This window comes from Brugia malayi (genome assembly GCF_000002995.4).
Source record: "Brugia malayi strain FR3 genome assembly, contig: Bm_v4_Chr2_contig_001, whole genome shotgun sequence".
Lineage (NCBI taxonomy): Eukaryota > Metazoa > Nematoda > Chromadorea > Rhabditida > Onchocercidae > Brugia > Brugia malayi.
Window position 1 is genome coordinate 4,383,583 of NW_025062476.1, and position 23,818 is coordinate 4,407,400.

At 28.4% G+C, this 23,818-nt stretch overlaps 5 protein-coding genes across 9 annotated transcripts; 3 read left to right on the forward strand and 2 right to left on the reverse strand.

Moving 5' to 3' along the window:
* Nucleotides 1-123: 123 nt before the first annotated feature.
* On the forward strand, nucleotides 124-2,572 carry Bm14708 (Uncharacterized protein; the record flags this gene model as incomplete). 4 transcript variants are annotated; one of them, XM_043078372.1, is made up of 7 exons in its annotated part: nucleotides 124-157; nucleotides 303-475; nucleotides 635-832; nucleotides 1,136-1,264; nucleotides 1,513-1,594; nucleotides 1,988-2,344; nucleotides 2,472-2,572. In XM_043078372.1, 7 exons carry the CDS (start codon nucleotides 124-126, stop codon nucleotides 2,570-2,572), a joined length of 1,074 nt encoding a protein of 357 aa, XP_042934306.1. The 4 variants fall into 4 exon arrangements, with proteins under 4 accessions (XP_042934306.1, XP_042934305.1, XP_042934304.1 ...); XM_043078371.1 differs by having other exon boundaries at nucleotides 1,988-2,212; XM_043078370.1 differs by having other exon boundaries at nucleotides 312-475.
* Nucleotides 2,573-3,069: 497 nt separating this feature from the next.
* On the reverse strand, nucleotides 3,070-3,881 carry Bm14125 (Uncharacterized protein; the record flags this gene model as incomplete). 2 transcript variants are annotated; one of them, XM_043078374.1, is made up of 2 exons in its annotated part: nucleotides 3,070-3,135; nucleotides 3,807-3,881. In XM_043078374.1, 2 exons carry the CDS (start codon nucleotides 3,879-3,881, stop codon nucleotides 3,070-3,072), a joined length of 141 nt encoding a protein of 46 aa, XP_042934308.1. The 2 variants fall into 2 exon arrangements, with proteins under 2 accessions (XP_042934308.1, XP_042934309.1); XM_043078375.1 differs by lacking the exon at nucleotides 3,070-3,135 and adding an exon at nucleotides 3,448-3,540.
* Nucleotides 3,882-3,917: 36 nt separating this feature from the next.
* On the forward strand, nucleotides 3,918-15,296 carry Bm11309 (P-glycoprotein-like protein, putative; the record flags this gene model as incomplete). Its single annotated transcript, XM_043078376.1, has 27 exons — nucleotides 3,918-3,995; nucleotides 4,508-4,609; nucleotides 4,957-5,100; nucleotides 5,392-5,525; nucleotides 5,605-5,706; nucleotides 5,921-5,990; nucleotides 6,242-6,366; nucleotides 6,681-6,797; nucleotides 7,032-7,200; nucleotides 7,380-7,514; nucleotides 7,882-7,983; nucleotides 8,181-8,384; nucleotides 8,774-8,944; nucleotides 9,357-9,555; nucleotides 10,033-10,192; nucleotides 10,368-10,440; nucleotides 10,517-10,609; nucleotides 11,320-11,487; nucleotides 11,564-11,662; nucleotides 11,883-12,086; nucleotides 12,276-12,393; nucleotides 12,955-13,078; nucleotides 13,322-13,484; nucleotides 13,883-14,077; nucleotides 14,361-14,561; nucleotides 14,816-14,962; nucleotides 15,099-15,296. 27 exons carry the CDS (start codon nucleotides 3,918-3,920, stop codon nucleotides 15,294-15,296), a joined length of 3,795 nt encoding a protein of 1,264 aa, XP_042934310.1.
* A 1,843-nt stretch (nucleotides 15,297-17,139) lies between these two features.
* Nucleotides 17,140-19,725, forward strand: Bma-cnep-1 (NLI interacting factor-like phosphatase family protein; the record flags this gene model as incomplete). The annotated part of the gene is made up of 6 exons (XM_001896398.2): nucleotides 17,140-17,286; nucleotides 17,785-17,851; nucleotides 18,032-18,150; nucleotides 18,593-18,777; nucleotides 18,976-19,091; nucleotides 19,580-19,725. 6 exons carry the CDS (start codon nucleotides 17,140-17,142, stop codon nucleotides 19,723-19,725), a joined length of 780 nt encoding a protein of 259 aa, XP_001896433.1.
* A 2,273-nt stretch (nucleotides 19,726-21,998) lies between these two features.
* Nucleotides 21,999-23,396, reverse strand: Bm8650 (uncharacterized protein; the record flags this gene model as incomplete). The annotated part of the gene is made up of 3 exons (XM_001896397.2): nucleotides 21,999-22,449; nucleotides 22,861-23,072; nucleotides 23,313-23,396. 3 exons carry the CDS (start codon nucleotides 23,394-23,396, stop codon nucleotides 21,999-22,001), a joined length of 747 nt encoding a protein of 248 aa, XP_001896432.2.
* Nucleotides 23,397-23,818: the final 422 nt, after the last annotated feature.

Sequence of the window (23,818 nt, forward strand, 5' to 3'; positions counted from 1 at the left end):
TTTGCATAAAAATTTTATGTAAATTGTTGATTAATTCCTTCAAAATAAAAATAACTGATAGATATTTCTTTCTTCACTGTTAATATGTTTGCTAAAGAGTGGTGGTAGAGTATAAATATATAAATGGATGCAGCATCCACAACCTCTGCTATTGATGGTGAGTAAAGAATGGAATAAAATATATTTAATTCACATGGTTACTTGAATTGAATTAGTCGAATCAAACTATACTAATTAAAATTCATAAAAATTAAGCCAATTTTCAATTGAACTTGCTAATACTCTCATTAATCTATGAAAAGAGCCATCAGATGCAACTAATGAATCATCATTTGAAATTTACGTGAAGCCAAACATGGCTGTCGGAGTGGTTTTATCACAAACAACGCCACCAAGAATAATGCAACTTCTACCATGCTCAGCAATGCTTGGCAAACTGTTCGTTAATGATACAATTATCGCAGTCGATAATAAAGTTCGAGTTTAAATATTAATTTATTAGAGGAGATATTCTTCTCTTCTTGCGAATTGTTCTTTTACTGAGTTACATCAATACAAGTGAGATGTATCAAAAAAAGAAAACTTAACTTTAAAGAATTTCGAATATTTCTAACAAAAGTATAAATCATTACAGCCAATAAAGAATACACCGATGTTTATCGAAGCAATACGTGCAGCAACTGGACGAAAAATAAAAATTAAATACAAAAGAAAAGAATGGTATTCCAGTCATATGAAAATGTTACCCATGCCAAGATCTGGCTGGGAAAGTTTTGAGCTTGATATATATTGGAGAGAAGCTGATGTACCTTTGGGTATTCTTATTCATGAAGTAACTTCTTCATTTTTTATCTTTTTTAAGATGAAGTTTGTAATAGGCTGAAAAATACTGAAATATCATGAGTAATCCTGTAATATCTTTGATCTTTCAGGAACAATTTCAGTAGTATGGAGGGAGAGTGAGTGAGAGAGAGAGAGAGGGAGAAGTAAAAAAAACACTAAAGTTTACAAATTATATTTATGGAATGGCAAATAAAGATTTTTGGAAATAAATATATGCAGATATCTACGTAGCATTTTGTTTTTGTTTTTTTTTTTTACTCATAATTATGAGATGGATACCTTTGAACTTTAGGATAGTTATGGTCGCATAGTTATTAGTATGGTACAAAATGGTAGTGTTGCTAGTAAAATGCTGAGACCAGGTGATATATTGGTCAAAATAAACAATAAACCAATTTCGAATAAATATGTCGCCAAACAGGTTTGTTTATCAATGTCATGATTAGCGTTATCAATATTGATATAGTTTGAATGTCGAGATTTGTATCAGAAGGATGCATCAGATGCTTATATTCATTCATTTACAGTTTTATCTTACCTTATTTAGCATCAGAGTTGGTACTTAATTATTTATTCTAAGCGATAAATGACTAATTGTTGATGAAAATAGTTCAAATAAATTTATTAATTACACTTATTCGTTTAAATTATCAAGAATAGTGATTACAGATGATAAGTGATTGTGTAAAGGCAAACAACACAATTAAATTTACAATGGAACGTCAATTAGAAACGAATTCGTCGAAAATAAGTTAGTTGACAGATCGAATTTGTGGTGTGACGATAGCGAAATCAATCATTGCCAATCAGGACATTAGTACTAGAAGACATACAGTAGAAGGTGGAATGGTGACAACGAATAGTTTCATGGTTTACAGCATTAATGTTGCAAGAATTTTTTGTATTCATTTAAGTGACAGTATTCTGTCAACTCTCGTTAAATATACCAATCATTCATATTTTTATAAAAATAAGTATTGCTGATATAAAGTTTGATTCTTGTTTTAGTGATAAGTCACAATTTGATTTAAAGAAAAAAAAAAGATTCAAGTTTCAAAACTAATATTTTTGAGATGGATGAAATTTGTGAATCCTACAAATTGTAAATGCGAATTGCATTTAATTTCACTAGGGAATATTCTAGCAACCAAATCACCAGTAACAACATCAGTTCAAACGTGTATTGCGAGTAACACTTGCAACTCCATAACTTCCACCACCTTATCGAGTAATCCTACGTCAACAGCGCCTCAAATGCCGCCTTCGAATGTGAATGCAGATAGGAAAGAAGCAAATGCTATGGAAACGAAAAGCAAAAAGTCGGAAAGCTCCATGGCAAATGTATTCCTGGAACAAATGCATAAATCCGGTTCGAAATTACCGAATTGCGATTACTGCTTACCAAAGGATGTGTTAACAGTGTTGACTGCAAATAGAAATTTTTACAAAAATGATTCAATCTATCAACCAATTCTTTTGAATCCCATACAAGAGGGAACTGGTAATTGTTTTCATTTTCAAACATATTGTAAAAATATCAAAAATATTTAGCACTTGGACCACATTCTTTATTTATAAAATTTATTCATTAAATTTTTTTTTTTTTCTAATGATATTCTTATGATCAGGTCTACATGTCAACTTAAGGGAACCTAAAGAAACAGATGAAGAAAAGATTGCTTTCGATTATGGTGAGGGATTGCTCAAGCAAACACCGAAGAATTCTTGAAATTGAATGCATTCATATGGCTTAAATTTATGAAATTTCATCCGTAAAATGCATAAATAAACTATAAAAAGCAAATTTGCTATCTATGCTAAGGAAGAGGATAACTAAGAGATTCATTTACAGTTAACAGATGTTTATTTCTAATACAAGAATTAAAACTCAATAAATTCTTCTGCAAATCCGAGAAATGAAAATAAATGATTTGAATCAAAATTAATGGTGATATGGAGTTTTATTTACTGATAATTTATTAAATATGCAAATTCTAAACCATAACTTTTAGCCTTGCTCTTGCTTTCATTAGAATTATTTGAAATATCAATTATGTCCTGGAATTAATTATCATTTTATGAGATTTATATTAAAGCAAAATAAAGAATTGCTACTGATCATGTTTATCGATCACATGAAAAAGACCAGAAATGGCGATACTGTGTAAACTGTAGATGACAGACACGGCAATTCTCCCTTTTGACATTCGTATACTCGTTTTAGCGTCACCGCCTTCCATCTTTGTTCGGCTTCGCAGATGGCATTGTTGTGAAGAAGGAATTCAGTAGCAGCTAATTTCGAAAATTGTTGAAGAATTGATAATGGAAGTGATATGGTTTAGATATAATGAAAGGATCGACGAAAATCTTCGATGCAGTTAAGAAGGATTTATTTAATGAGAAATTGCGAATCGAAATATTCTATGAAATTCATTTTTGATTGTCTCTCTCTTTCGATCTATCCACAATATATGGTAACCAAATAGCGAAAAGAAATTGAAATGCGCAATAAGATGACAGAATTATGGTTAAAAAAAAGTGATACATTGAAGGAAGTGATAATATCACTTTCTTAGCTAATAATTTAAACTATTTGAAATGAAATTACATATTTGTGAATTCTATTAGCCATTGTGAAAAATGTGATTTGTTTACACAAGTCGAGAACTGCTTGAATTTGTTAGCAAAGCGGTATTTCTTTAACTCCTTTCATCACTTTCCGCCTGAGTTAAATTCAAATTTTTAATAACATTTCATCAAAATTTACATTACTTCTTCAATACTAATAATTAATTTAATCCATTTCATATATGAGTGCAAGTTACTATTTTTTTTTTTTTTTGTTGTTTTTCAAATATTTAGTGATTAAATAGCTGTCAAGATGTGATGTAAAATGAGTATGCTACTCCTATCGCTGTGCTTCATGCTACGGCGTCAAATGATAGATTTTGACTTGCAATTACCGCCCATCTGATCAGAAATTTAACTTTGATTATACTGAAAACTTTGTTCCCTTTTAAACCAGGTCGCGGTTGCATCAAATTCATGCTGAACATTGCTCGGAAGAGATTTAAATGGAGAAAAAATCGAGCTGGGAAAATAAATTCGATGGTGACACTAAACTAATTCGACATGCTTCATTCATTGAGATCGTTAGTTTTTGTGGCTTTATTAATCAAATTTATCCATTTAGATCATACAAATATTATTATTTTATGGCTGAAAGTTGTTTACACTTACAAAAAGTATCTTAGAATCAAAAAATTTTTGAAATAAAAAAAATTAAATTTAAAATAAATTTTACCCTCGAAATGTTCTTTCCTTTCATTTGAAATTTCCTAACACATAATAATTAATTTCTTCTATCATAATCTATTTTCGTCTAATATAATTGTTCAACGAATGGCTGGCTTCTACAATTAACCAAGAAAAGTTTATTCGCGATTTCGTTTCATCAATTTTATTTCTATTAATTTGTAAAATTTTTTGAATTTTATACAACAGTGGCCTAATTTGGCTATTTGTGTTGAAAATTTTAATTTCATTCGGTGTTGTTATGTAATACAAATACACATACATTAGATGGATCACTGACAAGTAACCACAAAATGAGTTGACGATAAAGCATTTATTTCTTATCTTATCAATATTTAAAATTTCACAGCTACGATATGCTGAACGACGTGATTACATCTTGCTTGCGTTTGGTATCACATTATCACTAGTGAACGGAGCCATATCACCAGTTAGCTCTGTCTTCTTCAGGGTAAATTATGAATTACAATAAGAAGCTTTCCAACCTTTGCTAAAATATTGAACAAAGATATTAAATCGGAAACTGTCAACTATCCTATTTTTTTTCTTTTTATTCATTAATTCAGAATAAAGTTTAGTTTGATGAATTTCAAAACAAAGAAGGAATATATTATAGGTTAGAAAATTACTATCGACAAATTTTAAAATTACTTATTTAATTTCATTCTGAGCTATGCTCAGTGAAACATGTGACGAATAAATTTTGATCTTTAAACTAACATTAAAAGAACAAAGATGCACGAAATGACAGTACATTTTAAATTATTATTCAAAAAAAAAAAAAAAAAAAAACTGCAGGGAATGACAGATGCATTAATAGCTGGTCAAGTAAGTCTTAAAAATGGTACCTTCAATATGGAGGTATATACACACTCGGTGATTACTTATGTGTACTTTTATGCAATACTTGCTACTCTTCTATTTTTGATCAGATTCTCTTCGGTTAGTTAGTTCATTGTTGTTTATCTTAAATCTTATCAAAGTGCATTTTACAATATTCACTTCTAAATCAACAAATATCTCTAAAAAGTTCGAAAAAAATGAGAAGAATTAAATGATCACAATTATATATTATAAATATGTTATTCAATTTTCAATTTGTTATGTTTAATGAAAATTTTGATTTCATTCAATTAAATAAAATAAGCAATTCCTTTAGTATCCACATAATTTACACCGCTATAATTAATTTTCGCATTTAATATCTAATCAAAATTTAATTATCTTTTACAGATGAGTTGCTTCTTTACTCTAAGTGAACGTCAAGCTCATGAAATTCGAAAAAGATTTTTTGCTGCATTGCTAAGGCAACAAATGGCTTGGTATGATAAAAATGAAGCTGGCGTACTTACTAATAAATTATCAGCGTAGGTTTTAGTAAAACTATAAACCCATCAGAAAAAAAAAACAGATCTAATTATGATTTAAAATTTGATGTAATTGCAGTGGAATAGATCGAATCAAGGATGGTATAGGAGACAAATTTGGTATTCTTTTGCAAGCTTCTACACATTTTATCTTTGGCATTATCATCGGTCTCTACTATAGGTGAAATCATTACAATAATTTTGACCAATGCTAAATGATCTAAAAATCTGACTAATATTATCATAATATTATTCTGCCTAGTCAAATCTTTGAAAGAGAACGGTAGAATTAAATAAAAATTCCAGTTTATCAATAAATAATGCTCGAATTTCAATAGTTAGTGTTTCTCACACTTAATAGCACTCAAAAAAATAAAACTTCTCTTCATTTCTAGCTGGAATATGACTTTATTGATACTGCTTGCTGCACCATTTATTATAATACTGTTGTTTGGATCAGTTAAGGTAAGTTTAATTGCATGTTAAGGTAAATTCAGTTGTATTTTAAGGTAAGTTCAGTTATATTTTAAGGCAAGTTCAGCTGTATTTTAAGCTAAGTTCAGTTATATTTTACAAATCGTGTAAAGAGTAATCAAAATAAGTGATAGCGCAGAAATTAGCTATTGCCAGTTAATGACTGCAAAATTTTTATATTCTTCGGAATATAAACAAATTCTTATATTCATAGGCATCTAATAAGTGTATTGTGTCCGTAGGCGCTATCAACAATGACACGTCGAGAAATGCGCGCATATGACAAAGCGGGCGCTGTTGCTAATGAAGTTATCAGTAACATTCGAACAGTTACCTCTTTCAATGCACAGTATGCTGAAGTTGTGAGGTATTTCTTGTTTTTTTGTGATTAACGACTGAATCTTTTTTTTTTTTTTTACATACAATTTTGTCTAATAAAATGAAAATTTGTCCTTTCGCACTCAGTTTTTAATTGGTTTTTTAAAATTTCCATGACATAACCATTAGGGCATTGCTAGTAATTCAAAATGATTGAAACATATTTAATTATTTCTTAATGAGACAAATGGATTAGTGACAAATAATGAACACGTGAATCACACGTGAATCACTTCTTACTTTCAATTTTTCAAAGATTAGTTTTGAAATTCAAAATTGCTATGAAAAAGTGAATAGTTTTAGATACAGAGATCGTCTGAATTATGCGCAAAAAATTGGTATAAAAGGAGTGCTTATTACTGGTATTTTCATGGGTTTTTATATTTTTGTTATCTTTGGTTCTATGGGATTTGTTTTCTGGTAAGTATCATCAAATTATCATAAAATTCGAAAATGTTGACAAAAAAAAGTCATAATTGCTAAATATCTCATAAATCAAAAATTTTTAAAACTTTCTAACTTTTAAAAATTTACTGAAAGATGACAAATTAATGCTCTCTTTTAGTTCAAATGAATCACTGTTGCTCCTTAATTATAATATTGAATATTAAATTAATTTACCTACTATACAAATATGCCTCAAAAAATTTATAGGTATGGTACAAATTTGGTGACCGAAGGTAAAATTACGCCAGGCACTGTATTTGCGGTATTTTGGGCTATAATGATTGGCGCAATTCATTTAGGTCAAGCAATACCGCAACTTGGTGTTTTCACTGCTGCAAAACTTGCTGCTGGAGAAATATTTGAAATTATTGACTTGGTAAATAATAAAATTATTTGAAATTTAAGATAAAAACAAATGGTTCTACAAAATGTGTAGAAGAAATTCAGGAAAAAATCAATTGAAATAACTTAGAAAATTATAATTTTCACTATTTTTGTGCTTATATGCATAGTTCTCTCTGAGGTGAATAAAGGAAGTAATTTTTTCTTTTTTAGGAACCAAATATCAATTGTATGTCACCGCATGGATTAATTCCATCACATGTGGAAGGTCGAATCGAACTTAATAATATCAATTTCTGGTATCCAAGTCGGCCGAATGTTAAAATTTTGCATAACACATCATTTACGGTTTTGAATTTGTACAATCTATTTTTCAAATATTCCTCTAACTGTTTAGTTAACATTTATAATTCCACTTTATTATATTTCGGACAACTTATGCAATTACATTCATTGATTTGAATTGCATGATTTAAATTCAATTTTACAATTTGATCTTAAACCGTTTTAGACAACTAAAATATTCTAAGCATAACGAAATATACCAAGAGAATGAAACGCTTAAATTGTTTAAATTATAATTGCTGTAACCAAATTGATTCAAAATGTCCCGTCGTTCTTTTTTTTTATTCAATTACCTAATTTGTATAAATCAATGGTCAGTGAAGATGAAAAACTTCTATCAGTAACCAACTTTTTCGTTTTGCAATTTGAGGTGAATGCAGGTAGTACGGTTGCTTTGGTTGGACATAGCGGTTGCGGTAAATCAACTATAATCGAATTATTATTAAGATTCTATGAACAGCAAGCAGGAATAGTTAGTTTTATTCCCATATAATATTCCTCAAAACCAGAAGAAAGTGTAAAATAAATAAACAATATACTTTTTTATTGTGTTTTCAAAAACTTTTTGTCTGACCAAAAAAAAAAAAAAAATATTTTTCTATGATATCATAAAGAATGTTTTTAAAAGTGAAATATAATAATATTAGCGATCAAATTAATGAATTTTAGATTACTCTTGACGGTGTACCAATTAGAGATTTGAATATTGAATGGTTACGTAATAAAATTGGATTTGTTTCACAAGAACCGGTAATATTTGCTGCAACAGTGGAGGAGAATTTAAAATTGGGCAATGAAGCATTGACCGAGATTGAATTAATCGAAGCCTGTAGAATTGCAAATGCTCATGATTTCATAATGAAATTACCAAAAGTTAGCTTTAGTTGATTTCAAATTAAATTAATTTTTTTTTTTTGATAAACATAGATGTATAGTTTAAATTTAGGAAAAAATGTGATTAATAGTTTCTTTAATTTTTGATAATGTACATTTACTTTAATGCAAAGTACTAAAAATGTTTTACTTTTGAAACCTTTTAACCTAACAAATTTGTTGGAAGAGCAAAAATGTGCATGATTTTGTTTTAAAATTGTTCCGGAATTTCTTAAAGTGAAAAGTAAATTTAAATTGTTTTAAAGTTTTGTTACACTAATTTAAACTGTTTTAACTTTTGCACATTCCTGATAATACTGTGTAATAATAATGATAGATAATAAACATTCAAGGCTTTTCTGCTAAACTTTTCTTTCCTGAACATTTAGGGCTACAAGACATTAATCGGTGTTGGTGGTATACAGTTATCCGGTGGTCAAAAACAACGAATTGCTATTGCTCGAGTTTTAGTTCGTGATCCGAAAATTTTGCTATTCGATGAAGCAACTAGTGCATTGGATTCGGAAAGTGAAGTTGCTGTACAGATGGCACTTGATCGGGTAATTAATCTATTCGTTATTCCTAATTACGTAAGCTCAAGGATTAGCTGATTCTACTTTAGTTCATCCTTTTTTTACCTTAGTTAGAAATCTTAGAAAAGTATAATCTTTGATATTTGCATTGAATTGACAAATGAATATAACTCGGACTAGTTGGACCACTCCAAAGCAAGAATTTTATATTACTAAAAAAAAAAAAAAACATATAATATAAATAATAAATATAATTAATTTCTTCAATACTGCAGTAAAATATACTGAAAATAAACCTTTATCACAGGTAGATAGATGATAGACAGAATAGTTCCGCCGAAATGTCATCTACAAAGAGAATAAACGTCTCTGTTGACCTCTTCAAAGTGATCGATTGGTCATTTTGATTAAATTAAACAATTACAAATGATTATTAAAGGTACGAGCTGGACGTACCACAATAACAATAGCACATCGTTTGTCAACAATACGTAATGCTGATCAAATTATTGTTTTCAAAAATGGTAAAATCATAGAAAGTGGTTTACATGATGAACTAATAGCGCTGGATGGAATTTATCGGCAAAATGTACAAGCACAGGAAATAGGAAGAGGAGATGTTGAATTTGTGGATAGTGGTATGTGAGCTGATCAATTTTTAGTTTATTTTTGGCAATTAATTATCACCAAATAAAATTTATAAATGGTACACTTTAGTATAAAACATTTTGTAGTAAGAAATGCTCAGGAAATATAGATTTTTTCGGATGAGTAATAGATTGATGGAGTACTAATAGTGAATTAAATTTAATATACTTAAATTCACTAAACTTGGTTGAAAAATGACCAATTAAAGAAATACTAATACGTAAAGTGAAAGCAACATCATTCCTTAAAATCTTAATCGCCTAAAAAATCTATATCTTTTCAAAAATTAAAGTAAACAAACACAATGTGAAACTAATAAAGGAAAAATCAAAAAAAAAAAAAAAACTGAATAAACTAAGTTAATCGCTGATCAAAATTTAAAACCATCGAGAATCTGCCGATGCCTTTCAATACTTTATTCAAAATGATTCATTGATTTGTGTTCTTTGTTATCAGCTTTTATTCAGATGAGTCATCCTTGTCATATCAGTTTGAAAACAATGAGAGGATAGATGAAGAAAGTGATAGTAATAGAATCAGCAAATGGCTTCATCGAAACGAATACTTTCGAAAATCAAATGCTTCTTCAAAATCACATATCAGTGAAATAGATTGTGAAAATGAGAAGTAAATATTTGAAATTATGCAAGCTAATGATTTCTTGAACTTCTAAAAGATTAGTGAAAATATTTACTAAGCTTTGATGATAAAAAGAAAAAAAAGCTTATCTATCAGTTAATTAGAAGCATAATCTAGCATTTTTCAATCATTTCAATAAAGAAATTTGTTTTTTTTTTTGCAGGATTTCTTACAAAGATATTAGTGATAAAGTTAAAAATGCATCGATTTTCGATATTTTAAAGTTTGCCGGGAAGGTAAGGACAAACTTATTATTTCATTTCACATTTTAGTCTAAATTAATTCGAATGCTAAAAAAAAGTTATATTTGAGGAATTACCGATCATTGCTGTGGCTTTAATATTTACAATATTGAGAGGTTTATCATGGCCGATTTTCTCTATTATCTACGGTCGGACATTCTTGGTGAGTTCAACATTTGCAAATACTTTTTGATTTTTGAACGAAAAAAGCAAAAATGGATGATGCATTTAAGTTTATGATCTCAAAAATGTTTCACTGTGTTTTGTATATTGATAGTTAGTTGTGTTCATTGATAATCAATTAATTTAATCATTGACAATTAACTAATTTAATCATTGATAATTAACTAATTTAGTCATTGATAATCAACTAATTTAATCACTGATAATCAACTAATTTAATCATTCATAATCAACTAATTTAATCATTGATAATTAACTAATTTAATCATTCATAATCAACTAATTTAATCATTGATAATCAACTAATTTAATCATTGATAATCAACTAATTTAATCACTGATAATCAACTAATTTAATCATTCATAATCAACTAATTTAATCATTCATAATCAACTAATTTAATCACTGATAATCAACTAATTTAATCACTGATAATCAACTAATTTAATCATTCATAATCACCTAATTTAATCACTGATAATCAACTAATTTAATCATTCATAATCAACTAATTTAATCACTGATAATCAACTAATTTAATCATTCATAATCAACTAATTTAATCACTGATAATCAACTAATTTAATCATTGATAATCAACTAATTTAATCATTCATAATCAACTAATTTAATCATTGATAATTAACTAATTTAATCATTGATAATTAACTAATTTTCAATCAGTTCAGGCTCTGTCCTCGTTGGACAATGATAAAATGATAAAAGACACTGCACTGAATGCAATATTATACCTTATTTTGGGTATTGTTGGTGGATTTTCGACATTTTCTTCTGGCACTCTGTTTGGTATTGCTGGTGAAAAAATCTCAGTGAGACTTCGCATTGCAGTTTTCACGGTTAATTTTATTTTTGTCGAGATTTCGAGAAGCAGTTAATTGATTTTCTCAATTTTTGAATGCAATTGTTATTTAGAATATCTTACGACAAGATTCTTCATTCTTCGACAGCGAACATCATTCAATCGGAAAATTAACAACACTTCTGGCAACTGATGCTCAAAATATCAAAGCTGTATTATTAAAAAATTTTTTCTCAGAAAATTAATGGCAGAGTTTAAAATTTCATTCATTCAATTGACTGAAAACTTTCAGAAGTTATATTCCAAAATTAATATTAGAACATTTCGCTTTTGAATTTTTCCTTGAAAATTTAGTACAATAGCATAATCTGAAATTTCTTAATCCATACAAAATTGAATGTAACTTGATCCCTTCAAAACTCTAATTTCTAGGCAATCGATCAACGATTGGCGGAACTGTTACAAGGAATTGTTTCACTTTGCGCCGGTATAATTGTAGCATTTTCATTTAGTTGGAAAATGGCATCTATTGGTGTTATTATTTGTGCAACTTTTGTCATTTTGCAAACTTCTCTTTCGCATTATCTCAAAATTCAGGGCCAAAAGGATGCTAAAATAGCTGAAAGAGCTACTAGTGTTAGTCTTCTTTATAATATAATTTTCTAAGAGTTCCGGAACCTGAAGGATATTATTTTCAATAATCCCGGATTTCACACAGTTTTTTTTTTTTATTTGACGATTTAAATATTCCTTGAACAATTCATAAATTCTATAATTTCGCATTGTTCCAATTTAATTCTTTTTATCATCTAAAATTTTTTTCAGTTAGCTTCCGAATCAATCGAAAATATCCGAACTGTGCAGTATTTAACTATGCAACCGAAAATATATGAATCGTATTGCTTTTCATTACAGGAACCTCATAAACGAGCGGTTATTCGAGGTTTCGATTTACACTTTTTTTTTCATGCATGCATGTATGCATGCATGTACGATATAAGATAGAAAGATGCATACTGCATGTTACAATATTCGTCTAATTGCATGCTATATCCTATTGGTTTGCAGTTTCACTACTTTCATTTTTAATTTGGAGTATTGTCGTTTTTTTTATTTATAAATTTAAATTTAATTGAAATCTAAAAAAATTTTTTTATTTAAATCTAATAAATTTAATTCAAATATTTTTTATTTTTAACTAGAATCACATGTCATTATTTTATTTATTTATAAATTAAATTCAAATCCAAAAAAAAAATTTTTTTTAAATTATTATCTAGTACAAACTCATATAATTCAAACAATCTCCAACAAGAATCTTTTTAATAGTTAACACCTGAACCTTGGAAAATGAGTGGGAAAATACTCGTTAAGTTGAAATTATTTTTGAATGCTTATATAATTCTAGGATTTTAGGCAAATTTTTATGATAAATTTGAAATTATCTAATTAAGTTCTAAGTTTTCTTCCTAAATGTTACTTTTAAATTATACTTATACTCTAGGTTTTTGGCAAGCATTGAGTTACGCACTGTCCAATAGTTTTGTTCAGTCCAACTTTGCCATTTCCTATCTTTTTGGTCTTTGGTTGGTACGGAATTCATGGTCTGAACCATACATTGTTTTTCAGTAAGTTTTAGCAAACATTTTAATCTATCTAATTAATCATTTTTCAACTTAATTAATTTAATTTGTATATTTATTGTTTATTTTTCCTAAAAATTCCATTAAATCAAAGTTACAAATTTTATTTCGTAATAGTAACATTTTGATATTTTTTTACATTTTTGTTGCTTACAAATTTCGAGAATGATTATATCTATGAAAAAATTTTTTAAAAAATAAAAATTTTTAATTTTCATTTTTGTATAGGGTAATTGAAGCATTAAATATGGCATCACTTACTGCACTTGCGGCAGCATCATTTTTATCGGAATACGTTCGAGCTCGCATTTCAGCAAGTCTAACATTCCATATCAAAAATCAAATTCCACTTATAGATAATTTATCTGAAGCTGGTAGTTTATCTGAACAGGTGCCAGAAATTTTATCTTTTATTCATCTTCCAATTAGAATAAAACAAAAGTTTCAAATTTGATGAAAAACGGTTGCATTTAACTGAAGGAAACAGTTATAGTAGTTTAATTTTTTAATTAATCTTTAAGCAAAAGAATTGTAATCATTACTTCATTAATATTCAACAATTAATTTTGCAAATAAATGATGAATATACTAAAATGCATGACTTTTTATTTCAAATTATTAAGAAATGAGAATTGAAAACTTTATGAGCTAAAAGTTTTTTTCTTCCAAACATCGGAAATTCTATTTTGCAAATTAATATTCATATAAAATAGCTTACTTTTCTTAGATTTCAAAAATAGTTAATTATTTCTTCGGGAAAATTTTTTTCGCAAAATTTTTTCTTTTTAGACAATTAAAGGAAACATTTATCTGAAGGATGTTTGTTTCGTATATCCAATGTTTCGTCAAAATTCTATTCTCAGAAAATTTTCCATGTCTGCAACGTATGGTCAAACGGTAGCACTAATAGGACCAAGTGGTTGTGGCAAAAGTACGGTGATTAAATTGCTGGAACGATTTTATGATGTTACTGATGGTGTTTTGGTGAATTTTTTTTTTATTGGAAAATGAAAATTAAATCTTTAAAATTTTGTTTAGTTTATCTGTGTGACAACTCAAAATATTGCATAGATCTTCTGAAAATGCACTAAATACTTAATGTTGTTAATTGTCAAGACTGAATCTTTTACTGATTTTTAAGCAACATTATTATGTAATCAATTACTTGAAATTAGCTAAGAAACAAATCTAATTGGAAAGACAGAAAATGCTCCAAAAGAATTTGATTTCCAACATTATATATAATTTCAAGTAAATTAAATTAAAGTTTATCGATGGTCACGATATCAAAAGTTATAATATTCGATATCTTCGATCACATATTGCATTGGTAGACCAAGAACCAACATTATTTAATGTAAGTATTCGAGACAATATTGCATATGGCTTGGATGATGCATCACAGGAACAAATTGAAGCAGCTGCGAAATTAGTCAATATTCACAGTTTTGTTGTCACTTTACCGCAGGTTTGTTTTCTTTAGGCGCAAAAGTTAAATATTGAAATAAAGTTAAGGCTTTCTGATATTTAAGTAATATATCTTTGGAAAGTAGAACCAAAAGCTTGACCGAAGTCCAATTTAGAGTTTTCTAATTCGAATCAACTATTCTCTCTATCTAAAATTACTGAAAATCTTTATCGCTATAGAGCAAAAAATTAGAGATGCGACTTTTTTTTTTTTCGATGTTGTAACTAAAATGATTGAACTTCAATTATTTTCAGGGTTACGATACAATTGTTGGCTCAAAAGGAAGTCATTTGTCAGGTGGTCAAAAACAACGGATTGCAATTGCAAGAGCAATTATAAGAAATCCAAAAATACTTCTTCTTGATGAAGCTACTAGCGCTTTGGATAGTGAAAATGAAAAAGTATAGCACTTGTAATGTAAAACATATCTTAAAAGTCTAATGAGAAGAATGTCCATTTAATTTAATTCTTGATCGATTTAAAAAAAATACCTTTATGAAGTTTTTTTTTTTTTTTTTTTAATGAATTCAAATTTAGATGGTACAAGAAGCACTGGAGACAGCACGTCGTGGTCGAACCTGTGTTGTGATCGCTCATCGTTTGAAAACAATTCAAAATGCTGATTTAATAATTGTTTTAAAAGATGGTCAAGTTGTAGAATGTGGTAATCACATTCAGCTATTAGCTCAAAAAGGCTTGTACTGTTATCTGATTGAAAAACAAAAGGTACTGTAAGAATGTACTCGAACATTCCAAAGACACTAATTAATGCTGTTAACTTTAATCTTTTGATTATATTTAACTTTATGAAATAATCAATTTACTATGTTAAAAAAAAGTAACTTCTATCTTTAGAAAACCTGAAAAAGACAACTTATATCTCTAGTTAATCAGTCAATAATATGTATTTCAATCATTCACTTCAGCTATTTTTAAATGTTAAATTCAATTTGAATAATGTCAACTAACACTATTCATTCTATCTGTGTGCTTTGTGAAAAAATAGGAAATAATCTTTCTACCTGTCCTTGGCTAGCAACAATTCATCAATTTATCTAAAATTGTTTTTTTTTTTTTTTTTTGAATTGAGCAGTTTTTGAATTTCTTTTAGGGATTCTCTGCTAACATGAATAAGCTTTTTTTTTTTGACATTATTATTATCATCCAGCAATCCCTTCATCAACCTTCTTGATTTATCATAAATTTCTTCAATACTTTCCCAATCTAAATAGAATTCGATTGATAGCAGAATTCATTGATGATTTGAAGCTAAAATTTATATTCTTTCAATTCATTTCGTCCAATTTATTTTGAATCAAATTTCTATATACAAAATGTTGTATTACTAGGATTTGTTATGTTTCTTGTTACACTATTAGCTTCATTAATTTTGATTTCTATATTTTCAAAGTTTGTTTTAATGTACTCAGTTAACAAACTTAAGTATAGATTATATAGTTTAAATATAGATTATATGTAATTTCAGATTTCGAAATGTTCCATTTTTTATTTTTTTATTTTTTTTTCTAATTTCATATTATATTCCTTTTCCGCATTATGAAAGCTGTTGTATAATAATAATAATAATAATAATAATAATAATAATAATAATAATAATAATAATAATAATAATAATAATAATAATAATAATGATAATAATAATGATAATAATAATAATAACAATAATAATAATAATAATAAATCTGCAATTGTCTTCAAATCATTTGCTCTTTGCAAATTGCTTCAACTAATCATTTTAATCTGGAAATTCTAGGGAAAATTTCCCAACTTACATAAAATATTGATTAACTTTTTGCGTTTGAAGACTGAAAGAAAATAAATCCAAGCGTTGAATTTGATAAATTTGAAGTAAATTTCAGGAAATGGTTGTATAGAACGTTGTTTACTTAAATGACTTTTACCTAAATTCCCATCCAAATATCATTTTAGCTTCTTTGCCACTTTCAATATAGCAATAAGTTTGCATACTTTCACTGTATAAAAGAGAAGTAGTAAAAAAGTAGAAACAAAACATATAATAAAATTTGATGATAAAAAGTACAAAGCGAATAATACTGAAAAAAAAGTGTGTTCGCGAAAGAATATGAGAAGATTACTGGATATTGAAGTGCTGATAGTATAAGACAGTTCAAGAAGTAGAAAAAATCAAATTCTGAAATTTCTATTAGAGTCTTTCTGAAATCAGATTAAAATTATGTATAGCTCAGGAAAGCATAGTAGTGCAGAGTAAGTGATATGTTAACTGTTAACCTATCAAGGAACTACAAATTCCTCCTCTTTATAGCAAATTGTGATTCATCGTGCAGAGCCTAAACTGAAAGAGTAATTTTCAATCATAGATTATCACCAATATCTCTGTTCAAAAATTCAACGTAAGGTATAAGTTATTTGCATTCTGGTTGCCGCGTTATAAAATAGTTAGAGATTATCCGTGTTATCCGGAGGTAGTGGGGCATCAAGTGGGATAGTAGTTGACCGTTTGTGAAAGTTGGGAGAGTGTGACAGTTTGGTGTCGTCTAGGTTTGTGTCATCATTTATTGTCATATTTGAAGGAATTATGAAACGTCGAAGGGATAATGGCAGTATGGTTGCGGGACGAAATGCTTTGATGCGTGCCGTGAAGACTTTGATAGCTGCCTTTTGCTTTTATGCTTTGGGTCTTTTCAATTGTATCACTTATACCATTCGAAGACAGTACCGCAATGTATGTTCTGATTTTTTGATTTATAAGAAACGAATATCGATTAAACTATACTTGAAATGGGGCAAAGTGACATTTATTCCTCGCTTAAGCAGCATAGTACAGAGAGCTTTCCCAGTATATTTTAAAAGCAGAAGTTGTTGGTTCTAGCTACTATTTAAAATTTTCTTTTCAGCAGATACTGCTCGTTCTTTTGAAATGCGCCAAATAAAGCTCATTAAATTAGTTTAGTCGGTCAAACTGTCTAGCTAGTAGGTTTTCAACCTTGTTTCATCAAATATTGAGACTATTATAGCAATAGTTTCTCATACATCGGTATAGCACAGGTGGATTTGATGCAATATCAAGTTTTTCAAAGTTATTCCATAGGTCATACAAAGTAGTTATTTGTTAATGATGACGAAATTTAGTTTTGAAGGAGGTATTTCAATTACTGAATGTGTAATATGCGCGTAAATGATTGCTTTCAAATTCTGCTCAGAAATTATAGTTGCATTTCAGATAAGAAAACGTCAAGTTATTCGTTATGAATACGTTCCTCTCTCACCTTTATCGGCACATCGATTGAGTAAGTTCTAATTTGTACTTTTATTTTGTTCGTTGCTCTTTTTGATGTTACAAGTATGGAACTATTTTATCACTGTTACCTGTTGCTTCCTTTTATGTGGGATTGGTGCATTGAAAATGAAATTTAATAGTTAAAGAGGTTTTGTGATTCATTTTTCTACAATCTGCGAAAAATTTCCAGGCGTGGTGAAGCGGAAAATTTTGGTGCTTGATTTAGATGAAACACTAATACACTCACATCATGACGGTATTATACGTCCTATGGTTAAACCCGGTACACCACCCGATTTTGTGTTACGAGTAAAGCTTATCTTATTCACTCATGGTTTGAGTAATAGTTTTTTAATTTATTACAAATATCTTAGTTAAATAGTTTCTGTTGTTGAAAAAGAGCAGTCAGAAATTTTAGCAATATATGTTGTACAAAGAACTGAGATGCTTCTAAGTCATCCATTCCGTTCCTTGACTGTTATGATTATCTATTTTCATTTCATTATTTTCTTTCATCTGAATGATTTTATTTTATTTTTTTTTTCTGGATACAAATCGTTTTGCTTTAGCAATTTGTACCAACTCGGTTTCGCCTTGAAAAATTCAGCACAGGTCCAGTATAACTCTTGTTACATTAACTCTCTCCATATTTTCCATTAGGAATTGGAAAATTGGGAGATTCTGATGGAATTAAGTTAGGTTACATTATTAACTTTTGTAATTTGCGTCGAATCATAAGCTGTAATTACAGGTGAATATTGACCGACATCCAGTCCGATTTTTTGTGCACTGTAGACCTCATGTTGATTATTTTCTTTCGATGGTTAGCCAGTGGTTTGATTTAGTTATTTTTACTGCGTCCATGGAAATTTATGGGAGTTCGGTGGCCGACAAACTTGATAATGGTAAAGGCATCTTGCAAAGGCGTTATTTCAGGTATGCGTGATTCCGGGCCATTTTTATTTAGTTATTACTTCTCGCTGCTGAATCTACTTTAAGTTTTTGAAACAGTATATTTATGTCTTTAATATATGTTTGTTTTTACCAATAAATTATAATAACATAATCAGACTTTATATTTTCAGTTTAAAATTTCATTCACTTTCAGTTTATTATCTCTTTCTGATATTTTAGGCAACATTGTACAATGGATTATGGTGGATATACAAAAGATCTTTCTGCTGTACATGCCGATCTTTCATCAATATTTATATTAGATAATTCTCCCAGTGCATATAGGAAGTTTCCTCGTAAGTTTGCAGATTTCAGTATTTCTTAATAATGTGTATTTGTATGGACAATAGAATGTCATTTCTTAAGATTTATAACTTTTTCTTTAGATTTATAACTTTCATGATTTATAACTTTTTCCTTATATTTAATTCTGTTAGAGTACCAATTTTTTATTTGAAAAACTTCTTAAGCAGCAAATATAATGGTTGCTGAGTTGTTATTCTGTTGCCCCATGCATATTCAGGCATCATTCGGTAACTAGGCCTTCTTCTATTATTTATAATTTGATAAGTGCTTTACAGTTACATTTATGAAGCGGAGGCTTCCAAAATATAAGGCGTAAAATTTAGAACAAAAAAAAAAAAAAAAAAAAAAAAAAAAAACGGACAGGAATTAATTCACGAAAAACTGAAAGGGAAATCAGTGGCAAAACAAAAAAATAAAAACTATACTGAAAAAAGTTAAATTTTCTATACAAACTCGTCTAGGTTTTTAAATATTTCAGAAAATGCAATACCAATACGATCTTGGTTTTCGGATCCTACAGATACATGTTTGTTAGCATTATTACCTTTTTTGGATGCACTTCGATTTGCATCTGATGTACGTTCAATTTTAAGTCGAAATCAACAGCTTCAACAAGTTTGGTAGCCATTCTGAGAGATGAATCATGCAGATTTGTATGCCATTTGCCGTACCAACATCTGATATCAATTTTAGTCCATAATTTTGTGCTATGTCGCACCATTATAGCATAGTTCGTACAAGTATTTGTAGTTAACTTTAATATGCAGTACAGCATATCATTCTATTTATGATAGAAATTTTATTTCTTTCTAGTTTCCAGCTGCTCATATATTTAGTGAATAAGCGGTTGCAGTTGTTTTCATTGTTATTCATTTAACCTCTTCATATTGTTTATTTATGGGTATCTCATCAGGAATGGCATTATTATGTATGCCTTTGTAAAAATTTGAAGGAGGGTCTTTTTTTTGTTTCAGAATTGAATTGATGGTTAGTTACTGCTAGAATCATGTGTTAATGAAGTAGGTTTGTGAGAGATTAACATTTTTAGTTACACCAGTGCAGTGAAGTGCCATAGTATGGAAATGCATTTGAATTGCAACAGTTATTTCAAATTATAGATTCATAGTTCGTAAGTATTTGTGATAGATAGAAGGAAAATAAACTTGAAATCAGAAATATTTCAAAATTTTATGGCACTATCTTTGCAAGTTGTGAATCTTGTATAAAAATTATCATCGTAATTTGTAATTAACCACAGATGGCATTTGGATCACATTGTATATTGCTCTTTCTGGCATGTTTTATTCGCTTACTACGAGTAAGTCCATTGTTCCATGTAAGTTTTGATCTCATCAGACTTGTTCCATTTCATGGACAATCTTGGTTTAACTATCTTTTTCATTTTTCATTGAAACAACGTTTTGTTTGTGGTTATATGGGAGATGGAAGGTAATAATCAGACGTTTATGCAGTATCATCTTAAGATTTAGAAAAATTAATGGGTGTTTGATAAAAAATTGTATTTGTTTGTAAATATGCAACAGTAAACTTTCTTGATTTTTGAAAAGGAAATCTGAAATACTGAAATACTAGAAAAAAAAAAACGAGAAAATGAAATCTAATACAATATCGATTTTTCCATGAAAATGCGTCTTAAATATTTGGGGGGATATTGTTTTTTTTTTTTTTTTTTTTTTGATAATTTCAATTTTTTAAAGAGGGTGTTTCCCTTGATTTACAGATACAGCGGTTTTTTTTTTTTTTTTTTTTTTTTTATTGAAGCATAATAAGCGACTTGAAATTTTATTGACTAAAGTCAATAATTATGCATTGGCAAGTAGGATAAACAACAATTATCAGGGAATAAAATCAATTATGAGAAAGTTTCAAATTCCTTCAACAATTACAAAGCTTACACTTTGTTAGCAGAAATGAATGTAGAACAAGAGCACATGAATACATGAGAGGAGATTTAAAAAGTAGATCTTAATGTACCTACAATGTTGATCAATCATAGTATCTGGTACTTATATGATTATTTGAGATTATTTTCGACAATATAAAATTGTAGCAAACCTGTCATATTTTTTTAAAAAAAATTTATGTATATGAATTTTTAGACCTATGTGACTAGTATATACGATTACATTCATATACGACGGCATATGGCGATTACATTCATATTGACTAAGATAAAATATAATTTTTAGTAAAGAATAAATGATATACGAAGGTATGATAGAATAAGTATTTTTGATAGAATATTTCTTATCAAAATTTTTAGGCAGCGACAAATTAGTATTAGCCCTCAGTTTAATAGATTTTTTGAGGAAAAAAAGAACTTTTCACTTTTAATTTTAATTTGGATTCTCAATGAGTTGTAGTTAAGGATTCAAAAAAAATTAGAGGTATTGTAATGGTTTGATGATTAAATACAAAGATCTTGATAATATGTAATGCATGACAAAGTATTGTTAGTAAAATAACTTACTGAGCATTTTGTATAGAGTAATATCATAGACAAAAAGATATCCATCTGATAAGATCATTTCATATCTATTTATAAATTTGAAATTCTCAGTGCAAGATGTAAAATTTAAAAAAACTGTCACAGCGAGAAGGAAATGAAGTAAAAATGACTAAATAGGGAGGATATCAAGACATATAGATCAAACGAAATGGTATATCATATCAGTATATCAGCGCACATAGTATCGCTTGAAATAATCGTATAAAAGTTGTAAATATTTTTTGTTATTCATTTATCATAGAACAATTTTATCACTAACTAATATCACTAGTGACTTATGACTTATGACCATTACTGTTAAGTTCTAAAAGTTACAATGATATCACTAAGGTCTATTACTTCATTTCCTTCTACTAATCCTATCAATTTACATTTCATCAGAACTTTCGTTCTCCGAAGAAGGAAGTTGTAATTGCAGTTTAAAATCAGCAGAAAGTTCTGACAATTTTAGTTGTATCGGTAGATTGGAATCAATAACATTTGGATAAACTATTGACGTTGGCTTAAACAGAAATGGTATATTGAAATTTCTCAGTGCTTCTCTATCTGAAAACCTATAACTTATACCGGGTCGACTTTGTTGGTCATCAAAAAACATCCTAGGAGGTGGTAGTGGTGGTAATTGTGGTAATGCTGGTAATACTGGTAAAGGTTGTTGTGGTGGTAAAGCTGGTAGAAGTGAAGCTGGAGGTAGAAGTGGAAGTAGAGGTGGAGCTAGAGGTGGATATCTCAGGTACAACGGGAAAGTAGATCGATTTTGAAGGTAGGGTGGATATGACAAGCTAGGTCTCCAGTTCTGTTCATCTTGCCATCGTTTGCTGAAATAGGAAATCTATGATTTAAATTCTTATAAATTTTGGAGACTTTAAAATTCACTAGACTCATTCAAACTTGCACCATTAAGATAGCATCCAAAGAATTTCAATCATCAAATGATCGATGAATTATGTGATCCGCAAATATTGTTATATCAATGTAAGAGCTAAATTATCCGAATATTTTAATTGCTAACATTTTATTATATGACAATTAAAATATGTGAAAAAAAAAAGGCTTGCAAGAAGAGTTTTTATAAAATATTTAAAACATTTTTATTGCACTCAAAACAATATATCTAAAAATGAATTAAGAGATTTTATATTTCTTATATTTATCAAAAAAAAAAAAAAAAAAAAGGAAGAAAAAATTATAAAGGAATCTCGAAGAAAGTTAAATGATAAATAACTTACAATGTCCTTACATATAACGGTCCATTAGTGGTATCTTGCTTTTCTAGCCAATTACGATAAATCGGCACTTCATCATTTCTTGTTGCAACAATAAAAAAAAATATTTGTTGTTCTAGTTCTGCTCGTAATGCAGCTATTCGTGCAAGCACTAAATGTTTTTCTTCCAAGTTTGCATCATTCAGAATAACTAGTCTAACTTGTGCTGAGATTATCTACAGAAATAAAGTATAAGTTAGAAAAAATATATAATTTAAAAAAATAAAAAAAAGTAATAAATAATATATTAATTTATTTCAACAACAACAACAATAGCAAAAAAAAAAAAAAAACACATGCGATTATAAAAAGTTAATCAATTCTGGAGTACTAATGGAATTTATGATGATATCACTGAAATTATAAATTAGAAATAGATGTATTAGAATTAGATAATGTTAAATTTAGAAGTATACCTGTTGTTTAAGATTCTGAATATTATGAAAAATTTGTTGTACAGTAGCACCAGGAAATAATTGATAGAATAGATCTCGTAACATTTGTAGTAAAAAATTATTTATTTGAATGATAGGTATCAGAAGAAGTGATAAACATCGAGTAGGATTATTTAAGATTTCGAAAGTAAAGGAAATAATTCTGTTTTGGAGGCATATCTATGATCATATAAAATCTTAAAGATCATTGATTACCCTTTTCTTTTCTCCCTCCTTCTTCTTCCCATTTCCCGGGAAAAATGAAACTTTTAAAAATTTGTGAATAAATATTTATTCATTACCAAAAAGATAAGAAAGTATTCTTGAAATATTTGAAACAAGGAAAAAAAAAATTGATCAGTTTAATAGTAAAGCTATCAAAGCAAATAAATATTCATAATAGACAGAAATCAAATATAATCCAATGTAAAACAGATTTATCGGTTTAATTTCTAAGCATAAAATTGTACTCAAAATTTTCTGCTTTA